We start from the raw sequence: 27,919 nt of genomic DNA, 5'->3' as shown, positions 1-27,919 counted from the left end.
TGCTGCATGTAGTCCTACAAATTGCCTCTAATGTCATTCATTAACTATGTTGCATTGTGGGTAATGTAGGCACCAGGTTTTGGAAAACAGGAAGAATGCAGAGTAAAAAAAAAAACTCCATTTCAAAATTATGCTGCCTACAGCACCAACAATGGAATTTAGCCACTGAGTGACATCACTGGAAGCAGTTTATAAGATTACACACAGTTTACTCTGTAGCCATAAAAGGATTTATGCTACATCTTTCACATATGCAGTAGTACTCCCCAGGATTTATACACACACTTTAAACTATAAACTCCACCAACTTAAGTTTTTTAAAATACATACTGGCTGTGATATCATATTACATCAGTTAGGTCCTTGTCTTTACTAACTAATGAATACCTAATCTAAAACCTGTGTGAAATAAAGATAAATTGAGTTATTTTGTTGAAAAAGGGGCGTGTCTATAAGTAACAGATCATGGTATCATGTATACATACAACTGAATGTACCTTTTTATTCAGGGTCCATGTGTTGTTCCACAGCGCCACCAATAGAGGGACCTGAGAGTCCATTTGTAAATGTTAATTCTCTGACAGTAGTCATCCTTTCCCATCTACATTCACCTGTAATTTTGTCTTTAAATGTGCTTATAGTTTCCATTTTGTATTCCTTCTTCTTTTAGTTTTATATAATTGTACTCATTTTTTAATTATCTGCATTTATTTCTGTAATTTTCCTCCTTCAACAACCAAATTTGCCTGCTCAACAAGGTAATCCTCTTTTGGATTCAGCTGTCACAAGGACAGAAATGAGTACAATTAAAAGTATTTATTTGTATCTTTGTTGAGTTATGGAAAGAAAAAACATTTGAGTTTGTATTATTACCTCATTAATATTGTAAATATCGGAATACAGAGTTTAAATTTCTCCAAAACTACATACTGCCCTTTTCAGTTTACCTGAAGTTATTGTCACTGACCAAGCTGTGCTCTGGAGCCTAAGTGTTTCTCATATCTATCTCTATTGGCTGTCCATCAGCATGTCAGCAGTCACTGCTGCATCTTGGGGCCCAGCTGCTGCTGTGTCACATCTTGTTTACACCAGGGACCAAGGCTATGTTTGACCTAGTTGTTGAAAAGCCCGAGAGGCACAGTCAAAAGCACACTATACATTACAGACATGAGGACGACAGAAGCCTTTTTGTAGCAGAAAAGAAGCAACATTTGTTAGAATTAAGGTGTACGGAACCTAATTAGCGAGCATCAGTAGGTATTAAAATAACATACTGAAGAAAGGTGAGGTCAGGTCTGTCTGGGTAATGAGCTACTGAACTTTCATGGTTTTGTAAAGAAATTATGGTTATATGGGAAATACTTCTTTATTTAGAAGAGACTTTTTTTCTTCGTCGCAACCAACCTCTTTCTCTCACACACACACACACACACACACACACACACACACACACACACACACACACGCACACAGTTCCTCACAAAGATATGCGTACAGACACAGACAAATCCCCATTGTAGCTTTCCAACTCATGGGCACCTTAAAAGTAGTTGCAGAGGTACAACAATGTCTTTAAATTCTTATGGGGAGCAGTTTTCATACACTTAGAGAAGATGTGTGGAGTCTAAGCAAAGAAGATGTGACCCATTTATCCTCCCAGCTGTGTGAAGTCCCACCTCCAACAACCGACACATATCAGGCAGTAAGGCAGCTTCTGTCATTGGCTGCTTGAGTCCTGAGTGACATCCTCATTCTTTGGTAAACTGAGCAGTTCTTGGATCCTCTGTATGTCCTTCTGGAGTTCCTCCGGCTGAGAGTTCACGTTCAGATCTCCAATCAACTCATCCGTCAGCTGCAGGCGAGCCGTCCTGAGGTCGTGACAGAAAGGAGATTGACTGGTGAATAAGATGTCAGCTTGATCCTACATGTCATTTTTTTTTAGTACATCTCATTACCATTCTGCAAGTCTGAGCTCATAGAGTTCCCTGCGCTCTCTCCTCCTCTTCTCTCCGACAGCTTCTCCTGTCAGAGACTGCATGCTGATGATCAAAGCCCCCGTGGGAATCCTGAGGACAAGTTAGTTTATTTCATTAGAAATATTACAAACATATTTAGGAGGATGTTAGATCGCTTTTTGGAGTAAAACAAAATGTCCATATTTTCCATATTTTGCTTCATCTAAACATGGTAGGGTGAGAATATCAGGGTACTAATGTAGAGCTAATGTTGCTGCATAGCTTCCTAACGGCCTTAACATTAGACCACATAAAAAAAAAAATAAAATAAAATAAAAAAAATCACCTTTTGTACGTGCATCAAAAATGAAAAGGTTAAGTATGATACATTAATACCTTCCAGACACGTCAACACTGGAGAAACTGGGTTTGTAATGTTCCTGAGGCATTGGGAGTTCCTCGATGTCATAACCTGTTTTGGAATAAACCTAGCTGTCACACTCAGGATCTGTCAAACTTTAATTGCAGAAACATTCCAAGCTGTTTGTTATTTTGCACCATTGTAACAAATTAGTGTCCAATTTTCTCCCAGCTGTCTCCTACAAAATTCATGCCCCTCTCGCTCCCTCTTAAAACTTCCAGTTGCACCTCCGCCACGTGCCCAGACGAGAGGCCGATTCCGGGGTGAGATCTGGAGCGTGATGTACTTTCCGATTAGCTGCCTGCTTTCATTTCGTCCCCCTCTACCCCGACTGCACCTTGCATAGCTGGGGCAGGGGCTGTTTGCACACATCAAATGCTCCAGGTGGCTGGTCCCTCAGGCAGACAGAGAGAGGGTGAGGAGGAGGAGGAGGAGGAAATGCCAGTAGGGAGCCAACACGAGAACAGACCAAGGCTGAGCCAACACAGAGACAATCCAAACCAGCCCCTCCAGTCTGTTACACCATCAAACACCTCTCACTCAATCTCCATTATATGATCAAATTCAAATGTGCTCTTGGCTCTGTGCACTCGGCTGAAAGTGGCCAGGGGAACGAGAGAAAAGTGGGACAGAGAGAGACGAGAGGGTTGAGGAGAGAGAGGAGGGAAGCATAAGTCCAGATCAGACCATGGTAGATGGAGATGAGAGGCTGGAATAACAGAGATGGTCAAAATGGAGGGCGGCAGCTGCTGCCTTGGCCTGTCTCCTTGCTCTAGTACCCAAAACATGGCCCTCTGCAGTGCACATGAGTCCCTCTGGCACCGTCAACAGAGGTGGGTGTGGGGGTGGGAGGGGATTCAGCTGGGCGACAGAGGGTTGCTGGGAGGAGCGCAGCTGGCTGCCAGAGTGCTCACTGCTCTCAAGCACACAGGCATGAACATGGACACGGACACAGACAGAAACACACACACACACACACACACACACGAGCGAATATGCATGTATAAAAAAAGGGGGGAAAAAACAGCAGTGTATGTGGATGTTACTGATGAGATTCACGTTAGTTGGTGTAAAAAGTTGATGTGTTGGACTGTCAGGGTGAGGAACTGATGTGAATAAACACTTGTGGGAAAAGAGGCCAAACTTACCCCAGTACTGCGCCGATGATTGACCCCGCCACCAGCCCTCGCAGGCCCAGGTTCAGTCGAAAAAGGCCTCCAGTCACAGCTGTTCACATGGACAGACAGACCGACAAACACCAGAGACTTTTATCATCATTATTCATTACTCACTGTGCTGGCTTGTGTGCTGTATGTGTTAAAACCATTTGTCATCTGGTTAAATGAGGATTGTAAAACCTCCACTATGACTGTCAGTACCAAAAACACAATCATCAGTTCTGCACAATATAAACTCACATTTTCTGGACAGTAAACTCCGGGAGTAAATTTTTTTTTCCAAATCAATTTCTATAGGCATTTCCAGGCCTTTATTTAGACAGCTGCAGCAAAGAGATGGCATGAAATGTAGGGGGGAGAGAGATGGGGGGAATGATATGCATCTCGGCCTGACATGAACTGGGTTTGTTGTGGTTCATGTCCTTAACTGCTAAGTGAGACAAGTTATGTGGTGCTGCGGGGGAAAATGTGACTTTTTTGCTCAAGATAAATATTACAGGGATCATTTGGTGTCAATGTTGACATAATCATCCACATTAAAAAAAGGTCAGAAGCAACACTTTCACATATACAATGCTTTGCTATTCTGCTTTGAACCTGTTGTTGACTTTGTGTAGGACAGATGGAAATGTGTTGAAATGTATGAATGTGAAGCCTTGTTGTGACACAGCGAGCAGGCTCAGTCGGCTTTCCCTGGATAAATAAAGGTTTAAAAAATATGTTTGATCAGGCCCCACTGAAGACCATGTGACTCACCTCCAGCTGCAGCGTAATGGCTGAGGACATACTTGTCTCGGTACACAGAGAGCCCTGTGCTGACAGAACTAGAGAGGAAAGGTAACACACGAGGGGAATGCAGTTAGACCGAAACAAACGGATCTAATTTTCACGGTAAGTTAAATACCTTCATGGCACATTTTCTACATTAGTTTGCTTACTTGAACAAAGCGACAAAAGCAGCCACTCTCCAGCTCCACCTCCATCCATACCTCACGAAACCGCGGATTGCTGCATTATGGGCCGAGCGCTGATGCAGACACAGAGGACATTATCGATCATATCTTACTGTCACAAATCTACTCCAAATCCTCAACAACAGGATCAATGGCACAAGAACACTCATACAGTACAAAGTCCATTATCTGCCATTCACCCACTCACCACTGCATCCGCTCGGCTGGTATACATTTCCGCCTGGCTGATGTGGATGTACCTCTGCCTAGCGTGGCGAGCGGCTGGCATGCCTCCGTAGATCATGCCTGCGACTGCAGCAACAATGCCGCTCTTTATCACATTGGTCAGCTCCTCTGGGTACCTCTGTGTCACACTACAGGGAGACAAAGATGCTTTCTTTAGAAATTCAACTCCCCCCTGGCTTTAAACCCAGAAGAACTTGTGTTCAGATATTCAGATGTTGTTATTTATAGTTGAACACATATTAGCCAACAGGTTTGATTCACAAGCATATTTACCTGTTCACTACTATATTTGTGTATATGCCAAAAGTAGAGACATAACTACATCATGGTACAGAAGTACATTATGACATTTTTTCCTTCAATACTTTCGAGGCTCGAGTCTTGCACTTTAATAGCTGTACCTTGTAGTTTTTCTCTGACCCAGTTTATTTACTCCTGTGCACATCATGAGTTCTGACATCACTTATTGCATTTTCAGAAGAGGTGAGACTCACAAGACAACAAGACTGGGCTGTGTTCTGGTCTACTGAGGTATCTCTCTATCAACAACGGTTGCTCCCTGCATGACCTTTGAAAAGGAAAATCTAGAAATAAGCTTCTGCTATTTGTTTAAAACAACTTAATACCTCATTGCCATCTCATTTACTACTTTTTACTAGCACTTGAGGAATAGAACATAGATTAATCATATGGTCAATAAAATGTCACAAATGGAAAATAAATGCCACGTGCCTAACTATGTGACAGTTGGGTTGCGGGAAGGCATAACTTAAAGTAAAAATAAAAATCTGCCCATCAAACGGTGACAAAACAGTGAGCAGTACATTTACTGTTGCCAAACTAATTGTTACAGCTCTGGGTTTGACATTGTCCACATCTGCCGCATAAAAAGCAGCCCTACATCAAACAAAACAGGTGCAGAAAAGGAGAATAAACTACTGGTTTCTAAACAGTATTCGATTTAGCATAAAAAATAGAGAGAAAAAGGTGGAAAGTCAAAAAGGTAGAGAAATACCAACTCTTTCTCAAAGAGGTCCTTGATGCGGTCCCATCCTGTGTCTGGGAATTCTGGCCTGCCCAAGTTGCTTGGCATGGTGCTGGGAGAGAGGATGGGCTCAGGAGCAGGACTGGTGGAGGAGGAGGAGGAGGAAGAGGAGGGCATCTGTGCAGGCTGGGCAGCAGCCACATCAGCTGCATGGACCCTGGGGAGCACGAAGCAGAAGGAAGGAGGCCTGACGCTCTGGATGAGGCCCTGCAGTAGGCCGGTGCTCAACACGCCCCGAGGGGCTGAGTCCGCCTGACGTCTCTGCAGGGCGAGGCCCGTTCTGGGCTGCTCTGGATGCATCACGCTTCAACTGGCATTAGGCTGTAGAAACACATGGCCATGGGTTGGGATGTTGCACTCACTGCCTCGACTGAAGCTCTGTCCTCAAAATAAATAGCCTTAAGGCAAATGAAATCCTGGCAGGGCTACATAGACTGTCCAGCTCAGCAGCTGTTAAATGGTGCAGTCCTATCAAAACACACTGGGCACACAAGCAGACGCTCTGGAAAAAGATTTCTGTCTTGGCTTTAAAATGCACCATTGAGCTTTCGATTCACTGCTGGGACCCTCAGGTCCTCAGAGCAGGGTGTGATGGCTGGTCCAGGATCAGAGATAAATACACAAGGTCACTTACTCCTTATTAATTTGTTATTTGAAACACTGATACGAAGACTGTTATAAATGATTGACGACTAACTATTTAAGGATTTCAATCAAGTTTCATTAATATTTGAAGATATCCTGATGTATGTCCTTACGAGTTTATGATTAATGTAGTGCCAAGCTAATAACTGACATTATATTGACTGAGTGTTATTGTGATACTCATCAACATACATAACATTGATGTTTTATTCATGCAAGCCAAGCTAGCTTATCGTGCTAGCATTGTTTTATTTGGGCTCTTTTAACTTATACCAGTGTCATCTTATAAAACACATTTATTAAGATTAATACATAATTAATAAGTCTCCTGTAGCCGTGCTAATGTCTTCAAAAGGTGTCCTGCACTGCGTCAGTTCACCTGCTGACTTCTCCTCAATCAGGTGGATGCAGTACACCTGTGTCAGTCCAGTGTAAAGGTTAATGAGCTAAATTAAGCTAAGCTAAACTCTCACCAAGTTTAAGTGTCCGTGACAAATACACCTAATTTCTCCACATTGTATTTGCTAATGAAACGTCAGATTATGGCTTGAAATGCAGTGGTCCGTCTACATACTTTAGCTGACAGTAAACAACAGGACAAAGTGTGTATCATGTGTCTGTCCGACGATGGGAGCATTAGCATTAACACTTAGCATGCTATCTATTAGCCGGTCATATCACAGGGAAAAGGCAGCTTACCAGCGCGCGGAGCTGAATTCGTCATCAGTGAACAGTTTCATTAAAAAAGCGCTACAACTTTTGTAAATACATATCAACTGTATTCATAGTCAATATTTCTGTTTTACATTATTACCCCTTTCCTGCCTGTTTCTCAGCGGTGACTTTCTGGTTGCCTAACGGGGTTCTGACCTTTGACCTCGGCCAGAGCGTGGAGAAAACAGCGCCGCCTGTCGGTGGAGGACCGAGCCTACACTGCATGTGCACGGTTGAGCTTTGCCAGAGAGAAATAATCATATCTCATCAGTATTATTAGTTATCTAACAATAATGTGCAGATATATTCTTAGTTTTTTGGCTTATTACGGATTATAAGTTGTACAAAAAAGCTCAGACAAAGAAATCCCAGAGGAAAAACTCAACTCCAAGATGATTTAAGAACTGTTTTATTGGCATTAGAAAAAAATGCTGCACAAGCTGCGACAACAACCTGGATGTCAAACGTTGATGAGGCACATGATCACAGCTTTTTGGTCAAATCACCATACTAACGGACCGTCTTTACCACAGCTCTTAACAACACTGTAAAAAACACACATCAGTGAGAATCGGCTTGTTTACAGTCTAATGTGAATACTACAACATATTCAACATTGTCCTGTAACAACTATACATCATCATTATCATCATCATCATTATTATCAAAAAGTAAAAACAACTAACATGAGTGTTTCTTGGAAACTCCACACATAAAAGTAAAACTAATTACTCTAAAGTGATTATTGCTTTGTGTTGGCACTTAGTGTGGAATTAAATGTTGACTGTGAAATTAAATGTTGACTGTGAATAATGTTTTTTGTGTTATTTAAATTGTGGCAGTATCACAGACATGTTGTTGTAATGACATATGGTTAAGGTCTGCTGGAGTTAGTTCAGCTGCCCAGTAGAGGGCAGTGTTGCAAAGCTGATGGCCTTTTTAAGTGTGAACCTACTTATTAAATTCAATATTAATGATACTCCGATGGCACTTTTTCGCCATCAACACATTGCATTTACTAAATATTAACCATCAGCCAAGTAAATGTCCCTTTATGTATTAAAAATGTTATTTTATGGCATCTGCACGTGTAATTATTATTGTTAGAACCTTTAAATGGATATTTAAGCAGCTTTTGAAATTTAACATCATGCTCTGCTGTGCCTTGATTCAAGTATTTATGGTTGTGCAATACTGTCTTCTGATTTTGTTGGAAGGTCTGCAGTAAATTAAAAAAGGTCAGAGGTTCAATTCTCTTGAGCAAGGCAGTGAGCTGAACACTCGGTCTCAGGTTGTTCAGAAATTGAAAACATTAAAATAAAATCCAAGAAGGACCGGCTTTTTAGTGTGCCACTTCAGAAAAGTTGGTGGACTCATAAGAGACAGATCCAAAAAAAAACAAAAAAAAAAAAACGGTCAAAATTAAAGTACCAGAGTCTAAAATATCTTGACTTTTAGTCCTTTGAAAACACTGGATCCTACACTTCCCACAAAGCAACTTGGTAAATGGATGACTTCCTGCCATTTCCTTCAAGCTCCACACCCTTTCTGATAGAACTGTTTAGTCTCCAAGCCGAAACAGATGCAACCCTGACATCGCTATGACATCATCAGGGTTATTCATTAAACGTCTAAATACGCAGCAAATCGCGTGGAGAATACTTTGCTGGTGAGTTTAGATAGAAGCCATTAAAAAATGAGCTATTTTTTAAGGCATACAAATTACATGAACTGGAAAGAGACGAAGAATTGACACCTAGTGGCACCCGAAGGTGTGGCAGCATTCACAGTCAACACACTAAACTAAAAAAACAAAAAACAAAGAGAAGCTACGTGCCCTGTAAGTCCTGTAAGACACACTGTTCAATGTTGCTTGTGAGGAAATCATATGTTGTTGTGCAGTGATTACATTCATTATCTGGACTTTACCTTCACTACAGCCGCCCTGGAACCTCATTTATAAAACTACATGTTTGCGTATGTACAAATGAGGAAATGAACATACAGCAAATATTATTTTTGATTTATAAATGAGGCCCCTGGTCTTGCAGAGTCTCCTATAGCTCCGTCTTGCTGGCTTTGTGAACAATCTGGTTGTAGTTGTTCTTTAGTTTGGGTTTGTAGGTGAGAAGGCGGCTAAACTCGGTGAGGAGTCTCTCCCAGTAGCAGGAAACATCTTGCATCCGCAGGTGGTTGAGGATGAATTCATTACCCCTTTGTGGACGGGAAACTGAAAGTCAGCAAAACTTGCACTTTGCATATTAAATTCAATCTCATGATGATACGATCCATTACCTTGTGGCAATCTCCTGTGCAATGGCGTCATTCTCTTTGACAAACTGTAGTAGTTCTCTGAGGAAACATGACATGTGAAGACGTACAAACATTTAGAATACATACAAAGAAGATTATTATGCATTTTGGAACATTTGAGGTCTCCTACAGCAGGGACGATATTTACTAAGGATTTGTGACCCTTTTAAAGGCTTTAAACAGCAAAATTGTGTTAAAAGGTAAGTAAAATGAAAGAAAACTGGCACCAAGTTCCTATTTAGAGCCACAAAATATGGGACGAGTGAACAGGAATCCATAAAAATAGCTGCTACGTCTGATTCATCCCTGCTGACTCACCAGCGACAGAGGAAACTGGCTTTGAATCTTAATGAGTAAAAACAGGTCAAAACTGAGAATCGAATGACTTGAAATGGAGTCTGGTGGCTTTGGCGCAAGCGTGAACAGAAGGGATCTTGTTCTTTGACAGACAAATCTAATTTACTGCGGGCTGGGCTCACTGACATCTGTACTCTTAGATTCGGATTCTTGAATTCATTGCCAAATATTCTGATGGCAATTTGTGTGAATCCTTCAGAGGTAAACCTAATCAGTAAAATTAGAAACCTGCTGTGTTACCTGACATCAGAGAGATCCTGCTTGACTGGGATGTAGTGCACCCAGGGCTTGAGCTGAGGGTAAAAAAACTCCTGCCACTCATCGCCCACGTGAAACACCAGGGAGCCGCAGAGAAAGAGGTGTTTGAAGCGGAAACTGGCAGCCACACCGCGGAAGTTGAATAAATATCTGCAATGATATAAAGGGTGAGGAGTGAGCGGTAAAACTGCTCCAAAATGAGGGGTTTATCATTTTGTTGTTGATCCAAATTTAGCTTACTTGTACTTGCAGTGATTGACAAGTGGAATTTCTTTAGCCGGGGGTCTCCCTAGTGTGTCCTTAAACAGGAAGTAAAAAACACAGGCTGGTGAGAAATCAAAAAAGGGAGTCAGACAGATGTAACTGATAGTCGTGCTGGTGTGTTCCAACCTGTACTGAGGCTATGAACCTCAACCAATCATTACAGAAGGCAGGGTAAAATACAAGGCACGGTGTGATAATATCGTAATATCATTCTGCCGTAGTTTCAGTGCGACCAACCCTCTCAGACTTCCAGGCCTGGTTCTTTGTGTACTCTGCATCCACTAGGTCTGGAGCTTCTCTTGACAGAACAATCAGAGGGTCGCGCTCTGGACTGGTTCTGTCAAAGAAACACAGGGGAGAGTGAGAGAAAGCAGCTCAGAAATTAAATATAAAAAAGGATGTCCGAGTGACAGATTGAGATAAATTTAGGTTTGCAGATGGAATATGTGGCACAGTTTGACATTCTTGTCAGCAACAAGAAGATGGCCATTACACGCGACTGACCTGGAGCCTCTAAAGAATCCTCTGGACTCCTTCTTCTTCCACGGCCACTGTGCTGCAGACCTGCCACAACACATTTTATGGACAAGTCACTGAGATTAAGATATATTCAATTTATCGGAGAAGAAAGAGTCACATGTGAGAAGATGGAATGTGTTAAGTGCAGGATGTTTCATTTGTTTCTACAAGTTCTACTTTAGGTTTATAATTTCAGCAACAGTAAACACACACTCGTGGATCTTTGACGTGAACTTACTTTTTAAGGTCATCCCTCATCAAATCCCATCGTCCCAGTCCAGTGGGGTATATCGGCCACACAGCAGGCCCACCCTCCCAAAACGTCCATGCAGGGTACATGATGTCCTGGTAGTCTGCCGTCTGCTCGAATTAAACACACAAAAGCCCCCAAACCCTTTTAGTGTATTTAATAAACATCTACGTAGGTTTTTCAAGCGCGTGTAAAACTCATGACTAGAGTCTGACCTTACTGAAAGAGAAGACAGGCAGCGTCGGCTGCACCCAGGTGGGGACTTGAGGGTAATCCCTGACATTTACAACCATCTCCAAGTCAGGTAACCTGTCGATCACCTCCAGGATGAAATGCTCCACCCCGCTGCACCTGAAAACAGGAAATAGATCAAGACTATGAGCGAGGATGCACGTGTGAATGATTTGCCGAAGTCTTCATTAGCAGCCGTGACACACAGCTGGGATATACAAACCATGACAGTAACAGGACTCTACAAATGTGTTTCTCTGCATTCATAAATTGTTTTAGTTATTTAAAGATGATCAAATGAGAGGTCAGCACCTCGTAACATTTTATTTGCCTGTTGCATCGACTCCTCTCTCATCAAGTATTTTAGGACGCAAGAAGAGGTGGCGAGGAAAGGGAATGAGAAGAGGGGACACTCGTTTTCAGTCTGTTTTGGGAGTAAATTTGTAATAAAAACATGTAGAACTTTCTCCTTACCTGGCGGGAAACATACAGTTGTGCTCCCTGTACAACTTGTGTCCAATGATCTGGTAATGGGTGCCCACTCCTCTTTCCAGAGTCGCTGCCATGACATCTTCGGAGATTTTCCCTCTGAATGGCTGCAAGTCATGTTGTAGGACACTGAGGTAGAAACGAGGAGCGCCAGAGAGAAAAATGAGTCAAACCTTCACTGTCGTTAATGCAGCAGTAACTATTTATCTTAAGGGTATGACACAAAAAACAAAGCACATTTGCATCCCACATTCACCTCAGATGGCAGCTGCAGTTTGCAGCGTTGCATGGGGTGTAGCTTTTAACAGCATCCGAAATCTGGTCTTTAAATGTCTTCCACTGATTCCCTACAAGTGATGGAAAATAGTGTCAGAACAGATTCACAGGATACAATCGCCCAATGGCATCATGAGACTGATGCATCCACTGTAAACACAGGGTCAGGATCTGCAGCCCCTAAACAAGACCACCGGCTCAGCAAGGACCTTAAGCGTCCTGCACATTACAGAGAATGCCTTTTGTTAACATGTCATGACTTTAAAGTTATAAACGCAGCATAAACTACACTCTATGATGAATAACTCCATAATAGAAATACGCCGAACCACTTGTGGCGTCACTCCAAGAACATCTGTCAGTGCTAACTTAGCCTTTTAACAAACCTGTTTCCAAAACCGCACCCAGCCTCAACGAATTTAACTATTTGGACAGTTTTTAAGCTGTATATTACGATGTTGCTGTGAGCTACAGTGCTAACTTTCAACCGCTATTCTTATAAACCTTTAAGTTAGCACTGTAAGCTTTGTAGGGTTAGCCCCTTGGCTAGCTAGCGGAGCTCGTGAAGTGATGAATGACTCCTGCACCAAAAGTTACCTCAAGGAGCTGCAGCGACGCGAAACGCGGCGAAGTCTTACTGACACTTTGAAAATGGTTTCATTTGTTGTATTTGTTTCAAAACATCTTACCTGACGCGGAGACCAGACATAAATACCACACTTGCAGCAGTATTAAAAACCTCCACGGACAAAATCGCTCCATTTTTCTCTCTATCCTCCAGCTTTGTCTGAGAGAAAGAGGAGATCTGTGATCTGCTACTTCTGGCTGAAGGCGACCGTTACGGTAATGCGCAGCACGATATTCATTTATAGGTTAGTATACCGTAACATTTAGAAGATTAGCCCAAATTGGCATTAAAGGGATATTCCCCGCAAAATCTATTACTTTATATTCACGCTCACGTTCTGCCAGACTAAATCAATCAATCAACACATCATTCATTTTATCCCATGAATGCTTATAGCCCATCCCTTTTTCCTTCATGTGGATCGTGTCATTGCTGGTTAAATGGCTGATGAAATCCCCACAGCTTCCCTGCTCTAATTTCTAGCTTTATTTCAAGGGCATGAGTGACTATCACACGGATGATTTGTCCTGTAATCGGGCTGCTGAGGTGAGTTTCTCAGTCAGGGAGAAGAGAGGAGGAAAGAGGGAGACCCTCCTGGGAGATTCGGGGCAGTAAGACTGAGTGACAGAGAGAGGAGGAGACAGAAGACAGGTGGAGAGGGAGAGATATTGAAGGAGAGCAACAGAGAGAAGAAGAGAGAGAGGATATAATGATTCAATATTTGTGAGAGTGGCACACTTCAAGTTAGGCCTTGAGAGGCTCTTTAATTTTCTCTGCAGACACCTCCACAGCTGAACAACAATGCAGCAAATGTGGCTTTCTCTACTATCTGGCCTGTGCCTTCGCCTGGTTTTACCCTGCAGCGCTGAGGAAGGTCTCGAGTTCCCCAATTTTGACGGGAAGGACAGGGTGCTGGACATCACCGAGCGCAACTACAAGAAGGCCCTGAAGAGATACGACCTCCTGTGCCTGTTCTACCACGAACCAGTGCCCGCCAACAAGGGCCTGCAGAAGCGGTTCCAGATGACAGAGCTGGTGCTGGAGGTAATACAGTGGGTCTACAGGGGGTGGGGAGAGAGAAAAGAGACCGGCAAACCCAGGAAGTAGACGACACAGATATTCTGACTGATATTCTTTCTTTATTACAGACTGGGAGGTAATTGTTAATGTTTGAGACATGGACAGAGAACAATGTGAAAAGATGAAGTGTAATGCCCTTTAATGCCCCCATTTTCTCGAGAGGAATCTCTACAATACTCATTTCTAGCAGGTTACATTATGTAAATGGTTCATGAGATGCAATTGATGCCTTTATTAATGATTTTCTAAATAATTTGTAATGGGTTGCCAGGTTGTAAAAATCCCATTGGCAGGTGTAGCTTTCCTATTTGTTAATATTGCAGTAATAAATAACGAATTCTTAAAAATGTATCACAACCCAGAAACATATTAGTTTATCTATAAAGTCATCTGTAAAGCATACGTAAATGATTAATAAACCATTACCAAAGCCTCTAATTACAATTTGTAAACCTTTTATAGAGTGTCTACTTTAGAGCTGCAGTCTGTAATTTTTTATTACAGATTATTTCATTTTCTATTGACAGTGCCAATCTCATGTTCCCAAAGATCATTTCAGACATCTTCAAATTGCTTGTTTTGTGTGATTAACAATCCAACAAACAAACAAATATATCCTATTTAGAATGATATTAAACAGAAAAAAGTGATTACTTTAGGAATAGCTCAACTGAATTACAATGATGTTGGGGATCCTCCTTGGGAAGTTTTTACTTATCCAGTGAGTTATCTCAAAATCTGCTGAATAAATTCAACACCATATTTATAATTTCCAACCATCCGTGTAGAATTCAATAATATTTAATTGAGTAAAATACAATTTGATAGATAGAAGCAGTTCGAAAAAGCAACACATACTCTTATTGGAGCACGTACGCTGCATTTTGTTTTTAGTGCTAATTAGCAAATGTTAGCATGCTGAGCCAAGATGGCGAACATAGCACAATCAGTGTGTGCTAATTAGCATGCTGATCTTAGCATTTAGCTCAAAGCACGACTGTCCGTCAATCTGCATTCTCTCTAATGGCCAGTAGGCGGCGACTCCACTGGTTTCAAAAAATATGTTAAATTGTATGTAAGGTTATGAGAAAACCTTGCTTGATCTATTACTGCATAAATAGTTTCCTAATGAGTTTATGGTCTCAATCACTAATTGAATCACAGCATGATGTTCATTTCTTAATTTATGATCCCATTTAGTGTCAAATCTAGCTCTACTTTGTGATCGACAAGTCACTGCTACGGCTGCTCTTTTTGTCCCAAATTTGATCACTTCCAGCTCCAAAAAAACAAGATTGCGACAGATGTAATGCCAAACTCGCGGCTTCAGAACAGTTTTCTTCGCTGCCACTAAAGTTGCTGAACCACATGCGAGTCCTGCCAAGACGGCTTCATTACTGATCAAAGAAGAGAGCCGGGGTTGTATCTGCTGTGAGGTACGGATGATAGGTATGATCTCACTGATAACATAAATGTCTCAATTAGGCACAGTTTGAATCCCCGCGGGTCAGACTCCCCACCGCCGTGCTCATCTGATGTAAACCTGTCACAACAAGTCATTGTATAGTCAGTGATCCCTTGTTTGGAAAACCACACACCGAATTCCTTGTTCTTCCCGCCTCCCTGATGTGTCAACTAACAGCTTAACCACTAAGTGAAGGAAGTAGGACTCAGATCAGAGTCAGTCTTCTACCTGCACACGCTCTTAACTGGCAGGCAGTGGTTTTAATCCCATTACATGCCCTCCTCTGTGGTTCACATGTATCCAGGGATCGTTTCTAGGTCATTTTGTTAATTAGAGCTCGTTCCCGAAACACTTTATTATGCGGCTGTGAACTAGAAATAAGTCGATTGCACTCTAGCATCCCGTCTTATTTGTGAGCTAAAAGTACGAGAGAAGGTGACCCATGCTTTTCACGCCCTGAATTTGTAAGCATTCATCTCCTTTCTTGCCCCCAGCCTCCCTTTCAGTTATCACTTTTGCTCTCCCGTCACGTTCGACACACTGTTTGAAAGCAAAAACACACAAAATGTAGTATCTTCAGTGGTATGTCTCGATCTGTTTCCCTTCCTCAACATCGCGAGCTGAAAGGCAAGCAGTCCACGACTCGCAGCTTCCCTAACAAGAAGTAACTCCACAGGGGGCACACACCTCGGTAATGAAAAGATGTATTGACATAGACGGCAGCAGCAGCTGTGAGTGCCAGCTCAAATACACAGAGTGGAGTTGCCAAGCAGAGTGTGTTGGTGTGAAGTGTGTTAAACAGCCTGGATTCAAGGAAGCACAGAAGTCATGATTTCCCCGATGTTTTAACTAATTAAGTGTTCAAATTTTTTTGTCTTATGAGCCCTCACAAGTCGTGGGCCTGCTGCGTGCTCAGCACTTCCGCAACGTTGTGATGTCACAATTGTACAGTCACCGCCATCAACCACGCACCCAGCACGGCCGCGGTTGCAAAAACACTGGCAGAGATGATACGGAAACATGGTGGGCGGAGCCTGCTCAGGCCTGTGAGAGTTGACCAATCAGAGCAGACTGGGCTTTTCAGGAGAGGAGGGCTTTAAAGAGACAGGCACTAACCAGGTGTGGTCAGACAAGAAGGTGAATAGAGGTGCTGCAGCAGTGAACAGTATGAGAAAAATATAGTGTTTTTTTAACATTAAATCATACACACAATTAATTAGAATAATTTTGCAGATATAATATTAACTGTGTTAGTTTTGCGTGTCAACAAGGTGTCAAACTGTGCAATGTTTTTTTTGTCTATATATAAAAAAATCTGTGATCTGAGTGTCGTTTGTCCTTGTACGCATGCAGCTCACAGCTCAGGTCCTGGAGAACAAAGACATCGGTTTTGGGATGGTGGACGCCCAGAAGGACGCCAAAGTAGCCAGAAAACTGGGTATGACCTGTGTGTTCATCATTCCACAGTAATCCACCCCAGTATCAGTTACATAACTGTGGATGCAGAATGTCTATATTCAGATTTTACTTTCAATAAAGACCACTAGTATCTATAATATCCCCTCTTAAGCTTCATTGTTGTTCCAAAATATCAATTTCTCTGTATGGCCTTACTTTCCACATACACTCTTTGCCTGTAATCTACGTTTTGCCCCTTTCTCCTTATGTGAAGCCCTCGATGTCGCTTTCTTTAAGTCACATACTGTTCTCCTGCTGTTGAATCAGGTCTGGAGGAGGTGGGCAGCTTGTACGTCTTCAAGGACGACCGTGTCATTGAGTTTGACGGGGAGCTCTCGTCAGACACACTGGTGGAGTTTCTCCTGGATGTGAGTGGACAGTCTGATTGCGCTGCCTTTTTAATTGTTTAATCCTGTCAGCCGTTGAGAGGAGAAATCCTCAAGCAATTAACAGCTGCAGCCTCATTAAAACACTTGTAAATGATGTATTTCACAGTTATACAAGATTTAGCAGACGCTTTCATGTAATCTGCCCCCTGAGGCTGGAGGCGGAGGGGAATAAAGTGAAAATCAGTGACATTTTCATGTGAATAAATCTAAGTTTTAAATTTTGTAGAGGGGCCCGCTGGTATCAGACCTGTTTTTCCCCCATCACAATTAAAATTTTGTCTTGTTTTCATTAGTGTTAATAAACATAGAAACGCTTGATTCTCATATAATGTCATATCTTTTTGGCATAGACACCTTTTATTAAGCAGTAGACAGATAGGTAATATGGGAGAGAGAGGGGGATGTGACATGCAGCAAAGGACCTCTAGCCAGAATCGAACCGGGGTCGGCTGCATTTATGGCATGCGCTCTAACCGCTCAACCACCTGCGTGCCCATAATGTCATATCTTAAAGATTTTTGTTGTTTTACATTTTTTCAACATCATAACTAAACTCATCCTAAACTGATTCAGAATTTTGATTGAGTGAATATTATATTGATGTTAATGTTGACAGCACCCTTTGATCATTTTAAAAGCAGTTTTTTAACTTACCTGCTAATGATTCAGCAGGGAGTGCTTCATGTCCAACACAAATATAGAAAATCTACAACTAGGGTGACCCTTCCATTTCACTACTGTATACACTTGTTCACTTTCTTGCTGAGAAGTAGATGAAAAGATGGATAGCACTCTCATATCTGTGCGTAAAATACAGGCCGAGCGAAGTCAGAAGCCTATTAGCTTAGCTTAGCTTAGCCAGACTGGAAGGAATGGACTATACTGCATTGTTAAGGCTCGTTGTTTCCCCCTGCTTCCAGTGTTTATGCTAAGCTAAACTAACAACTAGCTTTAGCATCACATTTAACAAACATACATGAGTGTGGTATCATTCTTCTCATCTAACTCTCTGCAAGAAAGTGGATCAGGAGATTTATAAAAATAATTAACTATTGCTTAATGTTTTCTGAAAATACCTGTGTTACATCGCCCCCTAGGTGCTGGAGGACCCAGTTGAAATGATCAACAGCGCCATGGAGCTGCGAGCTTTCGAGAGGATGGAGGAAGACATCCGCCTCATTGGCTACTTCAAAGGAGAGGATTCATGTTAGTTTATCACCAGACTCGTTAATGCATGTGTGCGCGTGATGGATTGAAAATACATCTTGGCTGCTTAAGTCGCCTCACTATGCTCCCCAGATGCTAATGGGATCTAGAGGCTAATGGACATTACCATGTAGCCTAACTGGCTGCTGAAGGGAAACCTGATTCCAGACTGTGGCACTCTCACTCGGTCTCACGAGAGCCTTTAAATAGCTTCTGGTTCTCTGTCTAATAGGTCAAACTGCAATTATAGTTCCTCTCCAAAAAAATAAAGGGAGTAGAAGTGAGACAGGGACGATGCTATCTGGTCCGATATGATGGTGGCATGAAGTTTCATTATGGAGCCTATTTCTGTCCAGAGATAGGATGGTCCTTGGTTTTGACCTTGTTGGGAGCAGAGCCAGGGGCGTATTACAAGCGTATAAAACTGTATTAGGGGAGACTTTGTTACTTGGGCGAAGACAGTACAATCATGATGGGAAATTGAATGAAGCGGGTGGGTCTCACTGCTTGCCTTCCTGATCACATACTCTAGATTTGGCTAAGAATGTGACCAGAATGTGAAAGGTAAAGTTCCACACTTTCACTTCCTCGTCTTTCGTTTGTCTGTCATTCCCTCTTGACTTCCTCATCAATCTCACTCTCTTTCTCTGCCTGTCTCCCCCCCTCACCGCAGACTACAAAGCTTTTCAGGAGGCCTCGGAGCGTTTTCAACCTTACATCAAATTCTTTGCTACTTTCGATAAATCCGTAAGTAATAATGCACCAAACAAAATCTGCTTTTGAAACCAACCTCTTAAGGATAATCATATATTGTTGTTTTAATAAGAAAGTGCAGTAGCTTTTAGGGATATAGCAGCTTTGGTTGAAATCCTATTTTTTTTAGGTGTTTGGAACAAGTGCCCCGTCATTATACCCTCCACCTGCTCGTCATAATGAAATCCTGTCATGCTGTCTGTTTCAGGTCGCCAAACACCTCTCCCTCAAGATGAACGAGGTGAACTTTTACGAGCCGTTCATGGAGGAGCCGGCCATCCTGCCCGGCCGGCCTCTGTCAGAGATGGACATCGTCGAGTTTGTCAACCAACACAGAAGGTGGATGAGATTTTTATATATATTATATATATATATATACATACATATATTTCCTGGTTAATTGAACACTGTTAATACCTGGTTCTGCATTTAATAAAAATGCGGTCTTTGCAGGGCTACTCTGAGGAAGCTGCGGGCAGAGAATATGTTTGAAACATGGGTGAGTAGTTGACTGTTTGGTCTGTAGAAAAAGTTGAGTTGAGGAGGCTGGATTGTAAAACGGGCTGTAATCTCTTAAATTTCTAGGAGGACGACATGGATGGGATACATATTGTTGCGTTTGCAGAGGAGGAAGATCCAGGTCTTTGCCTTTTCCTCCTTGTATTCGGCAGTTGTTTCCCTTTTTTCTTGAGGCCGAGCTCAGGTTTTCTCTGCTCTGTCGTCCCCAGACGGCTACGAGTTCCTGGAGATCCTGAAAGACGTGGCCAGAGACAACACCAACAACCCGGAGCTCAGCATCGTCTGGATCGACCCTGATGACTTCCCTCTGGTTCTGCCTCATCTATACCTTAATATTTCTCACAAGACTATCAAAAGTCTTTCTTGAAGTAGCTCACTGATAAGGTAAGTTAACCCGGTTTGTCTCGCCCCTCCAGCTGACCACCTACTGGGAAAAAACCTTCAAATTGGACCTGTTCAGACCTCAGATTGGTGTTGTCAACGTCACAGATGTGAGTAGTGTTTCGATTCTTAGACTGCACTAAAGAGAGGTGTTCATTAGCCTTCACCTTGACGTTCCTTGGTGTTCTGTGATCCAGGCGGACAGCGTGTGGCTGGACATGTCCAACGACGAGGACCTGCCCACCCCTGAGGAGCTGGAGGACTGGATAGAGGACGTCCTGTCAGGGAGGGTGAACACGGAGGACGACGACGAGTCTGCGGACGACCGGGAACACCCTGACAGCTACGTCACGGAGGACAGCTCCGAAAGCCACGACCCAGATGAGGAAGAAGACAGCGACGACTAACCTGAGGAGTTACGTGGCCGTGTTAAAATACTGAACAAATTCCATATTTCTCTTATTTTTTTCCTCCCGTTTAAAAGAAGTGAAATTAAATGTCTTGTCTCGAGATAAAGCAGATAAATCAGAACCGATTAAAGGTCATCATGGGAGATTTTTGGCCCAGTTTGCAATAAAGTTAGCACAGTGCCTGAAGCAGTAATTCTCCTGTACTCACCGAGGATCAAGATATCAGCACACTGCAGTTTGTGTGTCACACACGTGTCTGTTCGAGCTCCATTTATAGATTCAGCCCGACTGATGTATGGAAACTGTCTATCGGGTTTTCAGTTGCTACGGCTTACGTGTTAGCAAACAGTCTCTTATTCACAGATCCAGCGGACATTGAGCGATATTAACATTCATTTGCTGTCACGTTTTGAGTCAAATCAAATACTCTCTCTCCTTTTAGCTCTATTTTGGTCTCCACCAACACCTGAGACAAATATCTGCTGCCCCGCCGTGTTCACCAACTAGCCGCTAACTTTGCCTCCCTGTTGTTTGGTGCTAGCCAGTAGTAGCCTATACTGTGGGTTTTTAGAGAGTTTTGCTAAAAAACAGTTTCTACAACACTAATGAGAGCTGTGAGAGTGAATCAAAATATTAAAGCTGCTGGGTGTAAAACCGAAACAATGAGCTGGAAGATGCTAAAACGCTCAGTAAAGGTGAGGGGAACTGTATATTCTGGTGATAATTTTTCACCTTATAAAACAAATATGAGTTATTGCAGCTTTAAATGCACAGTATGTTTTTTCTGTCACAAGGGGTCACGTGAGCAAAACGAAATTAAAGATGTTAGTAGCGTAGGATCTCCTGGAAAAATAATATAACAAGATTGGAGTTGTTTTCAGACATTTCAATACGGAAATGTTACATATTATATCTTGAAGGTTGATTTACTTTTTATAGATAGTTAAGAGGAATATTACTTTTTGTTCTTTCAAGTAGAATAGTTTTTCCAATTGTTTCTTGAAATTAATTCAGGGCAAAGTCAAATTTATTGTTGTCTATATATAAAATAAGGGTATTAAAGTTAACTTTTGAGAACATTTTCAATGTAAAAGAGTGTTAATAAAAGTACAGAATGACTATGTGCACGTCTTTTAATGTGAATCGCCGCTGCTGTTTTAAAGGAACAGTTCACCCAAAATTGAAAACTGAAAAACCCTAACCCTAACCCAAAGAAACTTCTCCAGACTTTCAATCAGCACGAGTGTGAAAGGATACTGTAATGCCTTAATTTTTAATTTCTGTGTGAACTGTTCCTTTAAGCTGTGTATGTGAGCACACACACACACTTGTCTTTCTCATTAAGAATGTCCAGACTGACGCTCGAGACAGCAGATTGGCACATTTTCTCCCTCAGTCAATGAGCATTTTCACCTTGAATTATTCAAACATTAGTGAATAATTCAGCATCATTATTTCCCCTAATGGGAGCTGGGGTCTGGACAGGGAGGTCGGGGGTGAGATGGGCTAAAACGCTGCCCACCGGGGCCCCAACAAACAGCACGAGGGCGAGGACGTACACCGCTGGACATGAATAAATAATACAGGGCCATGCAAAAATCATTATTCCCCTGGAGGTGGATGTGATGCAGTGTGTAAACAGGATGTTTGGATCCTGCCGTGGGACTTACACATAATCCATGCCATAGCTGAGAGATGAGGACATTCATCTGTGAGTGTGTGTGCGTTTAAACGTGACCTGAGGCGGTAACATTTCACGCTCTCTCTTGAGGAAAGGGAAACAGACAGCGTCATGGAGCAAGTGCGACGTTCTGCTGGGCCTTTAGGTTACATAATTCTGTGAGTGTCAAGTGTGATGGTGTTTTACACGAGCGTTGACTAAGAAAGTGGGGGCAGGAGGACCTCCTCACGCCGAGGAGAGGAAGGATGACTTGGGCTCAGAATAAAACAGCAGAGAACAAAGAAAAGACATTTGTACTGTGGTGAAGCTTCTTGAAGCCAGGAGAGAGGAGGATTTCCTCTCATGCCTCCATCAGCACATAACCAAGTCATTACCAGATAAATAGAGAGAGCTGGGTGAAAGGAAGAAAAACATTCCATTTAGATGCAAATGCTCCTCATTTCCGTCTCCATCCACCTCCTCTCCCGCTCATCCCGGTACGGGAGGGGGATTAAGCCGAGGACAGATGAGTTCCGACAGGCGGCCTCGCGCCCTCTGCTCACGGCGGGATGAGGTTGTTTGTTTTCAGCACCGGACACTGACACTGACATTCATTTACCCACGAGCCCCGGCTACGCCGCTCTGACAGGCTGATGGCAGGCCAATTACAGCTGAGCTACATGACAACAAAAAGCCACCAAAATACGGCCAAAAAAGGTGAAATTTCTGCTCCGGCATGTCACACAGCAGGGCCACAGGTTTAATGGGCAGAGACAGAGGAGTGAGGGCACACCTGTGAGAAACCAGTGCACACGACAGAGAGCCAATGAAACACACTGTACACTCCAAACTAAAGCTGAGAAATTAAAGGAAAAATCCACTTCGAAATGCTTTAGGACACATCGAGACTTTCTCACTTTAGCCGTGCAGTTTACGGTCTGCTTCCAGGGGAAAATGGAGCAAACTGAAATCATCAATGGTAAACTTTGTTGTTTTTCTACGGAAGCCAAGAGCGGACATTTCAATAACACTTTTAATTTCTTATCTTGAGATCTAAAATTCATTATCTCAGATATTTTCCTCATGATAACAGGATCATTATCTGAAAAACCAATGCATTGTCTTGGGAAAATGATCTGTCAGGTATTTACACTTTAAACTCATTTGTTAATTATATTTTATAGAATTTTTAAAAGATAATTGAAGGGGTTAAATTACACTAAATTTCCCCAAAAACTATGTTATGTTATTTATTATTACAATATTAATACGTACTCTGAAGGTGGACATTTCTGTGGCTTCACCCACAAGCATGGTGATAATTACTGGATCAATTAATAGAGAATGTAACATGTCAAGGTATTTTAATGGATTATATGTATGGCTTAAGGAGTTTTAAAGGGTTTAAACTTTTAAAAAGGTGTAAAAACTCCAAACAAGTTACCACAGAAACATAAAAAATCTCCTAAAATCGTAAAGTAAGGGATGGTTTTCAAGGTTTTGTACATTTTAGTGTGTAGGCGTTCAGAATGCCTTAAACCAAGCACTAAAACAAAAATAATTTAAAATAATGGGCATATAATCCATCAGAAATACCATCCAATATACCAATCAGTGAACTGATCATGTTAAAAACACCTTATCATTATGCCTTCATATTGTCAGGTTTAGGTATCAGAGCGATGAATCGACCAATTCGTTCAATCAGCGGAGAAAAATAAATTATAGAAGCCTCAAACAAAAATACAAGAAAAGCCTCGATAGACCAGAATGCAATGCAGCAGTAAAACATTGTGAGCACATAGACCTCATTGACACACATAAGTTGGGTATCTAAAAATATGAATTGGTTAAACAGCCATCGTCAACTGAAAGTAAAAACTACTGTGAACCCAGAGGCATTCTGGGATATGGAGGAAACAGAGGTATAAATAGAAAAAGCAATACGTCAACACAGATTCGCTTGCTCCAAATACAAGATATAAACTGTAAAAATGTAAATTTGACATCTGGTCCCCGTTTAAACCCCTACAGCAGATTTACACTCCGACAATAAAACTGATCCAGGGCAGCAGTTTTACAAACGTTCATAAAAATGTTTATTTTTTTCGTCTTTACAAATGCTAATGCTGTGAAACCGAAAACACGTCTTACATTGCAACGTCACGTCTTCATCATAAAGCTGTCCCACAAAAAACAAAAACAAACAAACAAAAAAAAACAACAAACCGTGACGGAGGACTGTAACCTGGCAACAGCGTGACAGATGGTGGTGATGTAGAGGAGCTGAGGGTGGGGTAGGTGGGTGGGGGGGGGGGGGGGGGGGGGGGGTAAAGGCTGGTCATGTGAACTGGAATGGCATACACACACACACACACACACATACACACACATACATGCTTGTTTACATAAATAGATACAGTGTAAAAACAGGAGGCACAGTCACATTGGGATCATACAAAGTTCATCTGTCAGTAGGTACAAAATACAACCCAGTGGCAGGTGTAAAAAAAAAAGAAGAGATTTGCTGTTTGACGCAGGAAACAGCAGTGTTTTTCTTTCCAGGTGATTTAACAGATACAAGTTTACAGTGAAAGAATGTTTGTTTTTTTTTGCAGTGGAAGCGTGTTGCTGCCGCCTCCAGCAGACAGACTGTTACTGTCAGCTTTACCAGCCAGGGGGCAGCAGGGGAGCACCCTGCTCACAGCCGCAGACGACAAGAGCTCAGCAGGACTCTCTTCTTCTACTTTGGTGAGTTTGCCGGATCGGTTATGACATGGGGAGAGAAATCTGAGCATTATCAGGGCCTAAAAGTGTAATTTCAGTGCCGTTAGCTTAATTGAACTGTTTCGTCTGGTTTTGCAAGATCGAAAAACCCCCTCTGAGTCTTCCACCGAGGTGTCCGACCCCGAGGGTTTCACTGCGACTGGTTTGTCAGACAACAGAGGCGAGACGAGGGAGTAAAGGAAAACCAGACGGTCCAGTTGGGAGGGAGGTTCCGCCCTGCTGCGGCTCTCTCTGCTGATACACACTGTGCTGATTCATGATCACCCTTTGTGTATTCTGGTGATACGAGCAGCCCCTGTGAGCTCTGAAAGATGAAATCATACCTCTAAACATCCCAGATTCTCAGAAAAAGATCCATCTGTGCAGCAGGAGTCTCACCAGGAGTCATACTTTGATTGTTCCCCCCCCCCCCCCAACATATTTAAGATACAATGAATGAAACCCAACACTTCTTTTTCACATTAAAAGTGTAGCGGCAACACTCCTGCAAGATGTCAAGGGTACTGACGAGGCTTACATCTTCGCTCGATTGGCAATCTAACCCAATTGGCTGTTGCAAACTGCCCTGCAAATTGGCCAATCACAGGACAGACTCGTGGAGCACACATTTTTTAGTTTTGTTAAAGGAGCACTACATAGTTTTTGGGAACGCGTCTTAATCAGAAGAGAAAGATCTTCATTGAGTGATTTTTTAAAGGACAACAGTGTCACACAGTTTTACTTTGTTTATATGTGGCGGACCCTGCCACCTTTCTAGCTTCAAACAGTGTTGTGTGGACCTTACTTTCCTCTGAGAACAGCTTGTTTATTCAGTGTTTAGTATTATTACCTCATTAATATCATAAATATTACAAATTCTGAGTTTGAATTTCTTCTCTAAAACTACGCTGTGCCCCTTTAATGTGCTTTGCCACGTAACAACATCCTCGGTTTGATTCCCAACTGAGGACTTTTTTCACATGTGAATCTCTCTATTCCCGTGTTTCTGCTTCTCTACGCGAATGAGCCTCATATAAAGACAGGAAGGCAAAAGAAGTCTTGCGGCGTTCCCTTTGTAGGTTGACTTTTAATGTGAAAAAACACCAGGAAGTGTTGCATTTTCTTGGTGGCAGCTTAAAGTAGTTCAAAGTCAGAATTGAGTTAGCATGCTAACCAGCTAGCTTCAGCCCGTCCTGGCCCGAAGCTCCCGTGCTGGTGACGCAAACAGACAGTTTGCAGCAGTTAGCGGCTATTCTAGTAGGTTTAACATGCTGCCACCTATTTGTTTGTTGTTGACAGGAGGCCCATTCTTACATATTGCACCTTTGACATTAATTAAGGAGTACGGCAAAGAAGAAACGACTGGAATAAAAAAGTTATTTTCTCAGAGCAGCAGAGTGGTGAGTGCAACATGAGTCTGTCGGTGTTCGTGCTTATTTGAAAACCAGTTTTTACATGAGAATTTATGGCATTTGGATTTTCTGGCCTGGAACACACAGAGGGGGAGTTCTTGTTTAAAGTAATCAGTAGTACTTTTTTTTTTAATCTCTGTCTGTTTATATCTTTGTCCCTCCTCCTCGCTGCCTTCCCTTCCCATCATGTCAGGCAGATGCAGCAGACGTGAAAGCCCTGAGAAGGTTACTGAACCAATGAGGCAGGGCAAATGTTTTCGGGCGTGTATCCACCTCTGAGCGCCTCTTATGATCCGCTTCATTCCGTGTTTAATGGCATGCGTGTGTTGCTCCCAACTGGAGTGGAAATATCTCGGATTTTGCTCCATTGCACCTGGAGAAGAAGAAGAACCGCGCACCGAAAACAGCCTCAAAGCGTCTTCGCCTCGGCTGCTAGAATTAGCACTCATGGGTGCTATTGTACGCCTTGAGCTGGACGCGAGGCGGGTTGGAGTTTGGCATCTCGACTGTCAAGAAAAGTGTTAGTCCGGAGCCCTAAAGGTGTCCTGAAGTAGTGATGAGGAAAACATTCCTTTATGAGTAGGCTGTGATCACATATTTCGTCCGTTTTTAGGCATTTTCTTTTCATTTATAAACTTACATAAATGTGCATTTAATGCAAAGTCTGATTGAGTTTCAACTTTTTTGTCAAATGCATTTAATTTGGTTTTTAATCCATTCAGTTTCTCAATCTGTTGACGTCCGTAAGAGCTTATACTGTCAAATGTTGCAGAGGAGACGGCGACACGGGTAGGACAGTCGTCATGTGTTTCCATCAGGCTTCAAAATATCAAAATCCAAGTCACACCATCGAAGTCCCTAGTGGTTTGTCCGTCTGTCCGTTCGTCCCATGAAAGTAAAGGAGTGAGCGAGACAACAAAGTCTCTGTGGGGATGTCAGAAACCTCAAATGGTCCCGTCTCGTTTGGCTACAGCGTCTCCAAAAGGAAAAGGAACGAGTGATTGTGTTGACACAAGTGCACACACACACACACACACACGCAAACACACGTACGCAGGCATACACTCACACATACCGTATGTGCACACAACCAAAGTAGAGTCAAACTTCCGTGGGCGTCATCTCGCCTCAAATCTCTTTTTTGCTGTCATCCAAATCAAACATAAAAAGAGCAATATATTCAAACGTGTGTAATATATATATAGATTCATATATAATATATAAAAATTCCAAAAAAAGGGTAAAAATAAAAACTGCAAACCCAAAATGAAAAACGTCCGAGAGCAACGAAAGAGGGTGAGGAATAAAAAAAAGAAACGAAGAAGAAGTTTGGAGTCCTACACGGAGGTTTCGGACTGTAGCCGCAGGACGAACTTGTGTGACTTGGGGTCGATGTATTCCTCCGACATCTGGATGTACGGGATCTTCTTTGTCGTCACCACCAGGCTGAAGTCCGCGCACTTGAGCACGAAGATGGAGCCGTCCTTCAGGCCGCTGGTGACCGACGCCTCGCTGATCAGCGTCCACTGGCGGGCCAGCCAGTGGTCCCGGCTGTACTGCAGGGTGGGGCCCGGGGCCAGGTAGCTCTCAAGGAACGCCTGGGTTAGAAGACAGAATCATTCAGAGGGTCACCTCACTGTGTATGAACAATCTCAAATCAAGCCATATTATAGTGAAT

At 42.5% G+C, this 27,919-nt stretch overlaps 4 protein-coding genes across 8 annotated transcripts in view; 1 reads left to right on the top strand and 3 right to left on the bottom strand.

Annotated features, from left to right (window-relative positions):
* Positions 1-1,092: 1,092 nt before the first annotated feature.
* timmdc1 (translocase of inner mitochondrial membrane domain containing 1) lies at positions 1,093-7,365 on the bottom strand. Of its 2 annotated transcripts, none has more exons than XM_030409484.1 (8): positions 7,258-7,365; positions 5,773-6,119; positions 4,716-4,881; positions 4,493-4,581; positions 4,311-4,378; positions 3,525-3,603; positions 1,956-2,066; positions 1,093-1,868 (listed from the first exon to the last, which is right to left on the bottom strand). In XM_030409484.1, exons 2-8 carry the CDS (start codon positions 6,096-6,098, stop codon positions 1,718-1,720), a joined length of 990 nt encoding a protein of 329 aa, XP_030265344.1. In that variant the 5' UTR covers positions 6,099-6,119; positions 7,258-7,365; the 3' UTR covers positions 1,093-1,717. The 2 variants fall into 2 exon arrangements, with proteins under 2 accessions (XP_030265344.1, XP_030265343.1); XM_030409483.1 differs by having other exon boundaries at positions 7,143-7,327.
* A 185-nt stretch (positions 7,366-7,550) lies between these two features.
* Positions 7,551-12,938, bottom strand: poglut1 (protein O-glucosyltransferase 1). The gene is made up of 11 exons (XM_030410256.1): positions 12,804-12,938; positions 12,095-12,185; positions 11,824-11,967; positions 11,334-11,469; positions 11,107-11,228; positions 10,854-10,913; positions 10,587-10,686; positions 10,326-10,384; positions 10,068-10,235; positions 9,453-9,509; positions 7,551-9,371 (listed from the first exon to the last, which is right to left on the bottom strand). The coding sequence occupies exons 1-11, from the start codon at positions 12,874-12,876 to the stop codon at positions 9,215-9,217; spliced, it is 1,167 nt and encodes a 388-aa protein (XP_030266116.1). The 5' UTR covers positions 12,877-12,938; the 3' UTR covers positions 7,551-9,214.
* A 243-nt stretch (positions 12,939-13,181) lies between these two features.
* LOC115577276 (calsequestrin-2-like) lies at positions 13,182-21,526 on the top strand. Its single transcript, XM_030410255.1, has 11 exons — positions 13,182-13,786; positions 16,641-16,725; positions 17,013-17,113; positions 18,232-18,340; positions 19,014-19,087; positions 19,302-19,432; positions 19,547-19,592; positions 19,679-19,733; positions 19,822-19,922; positions 20,029-20,103; positions 20,191-21,526. Exons 1-11 carry the CDS (start codon positions 13,544-13,546, stop codon positions 20,398-20,400), a joined length of 1,230 nt encoding a protein of 409 aa, XP_030266115.1. The 5' UTR covers positions 13,182-13,543; the 3' UTR covers positions 20,401-21,526.
* Positions 21,527-24,138: 2,612 nt separating this feature from the next.
* The window catches only part of LOC115577288 (vang-like protein 1), a 53,898-nt gene continuing 50,117 nt past the window's right edge, over positions 24,139-27,919 (bottom strand). For all 4 annotated transcript variants that reach the window (XM_030410278.1, XM_030410280.1, XM_030410282.1 and 1 more), the window contains one exon: positions 24,139-27,839. In XM_030410278.1, the coding sequence (XP_030266138.1) occupies positions 27,579-27,839 (261 nt within the window). In that variant the 3' untranslated portion in view covers positions 24,139-27,578. The remainder of the gene's footprint in view (positions 27,840-27,919) is intronic.

Source organism: Sparus aurata, chromosome 24 (assembly GCF_900880675.1).
Source record: "Sparus aurata chromosome 24, fSpaAur1.1, whole genome shotgun sequence".
Lineage (NCBI taxonomy): Eukaryota > Metazoa > Chordata > Actinopteri > Spariformes > Sparidae > Sparus > Sparus aurata.
Note: the sequence above shows the minus strand (reverse complement) of the source record. Positions and strands in the feature narration are given on the sequence as shown.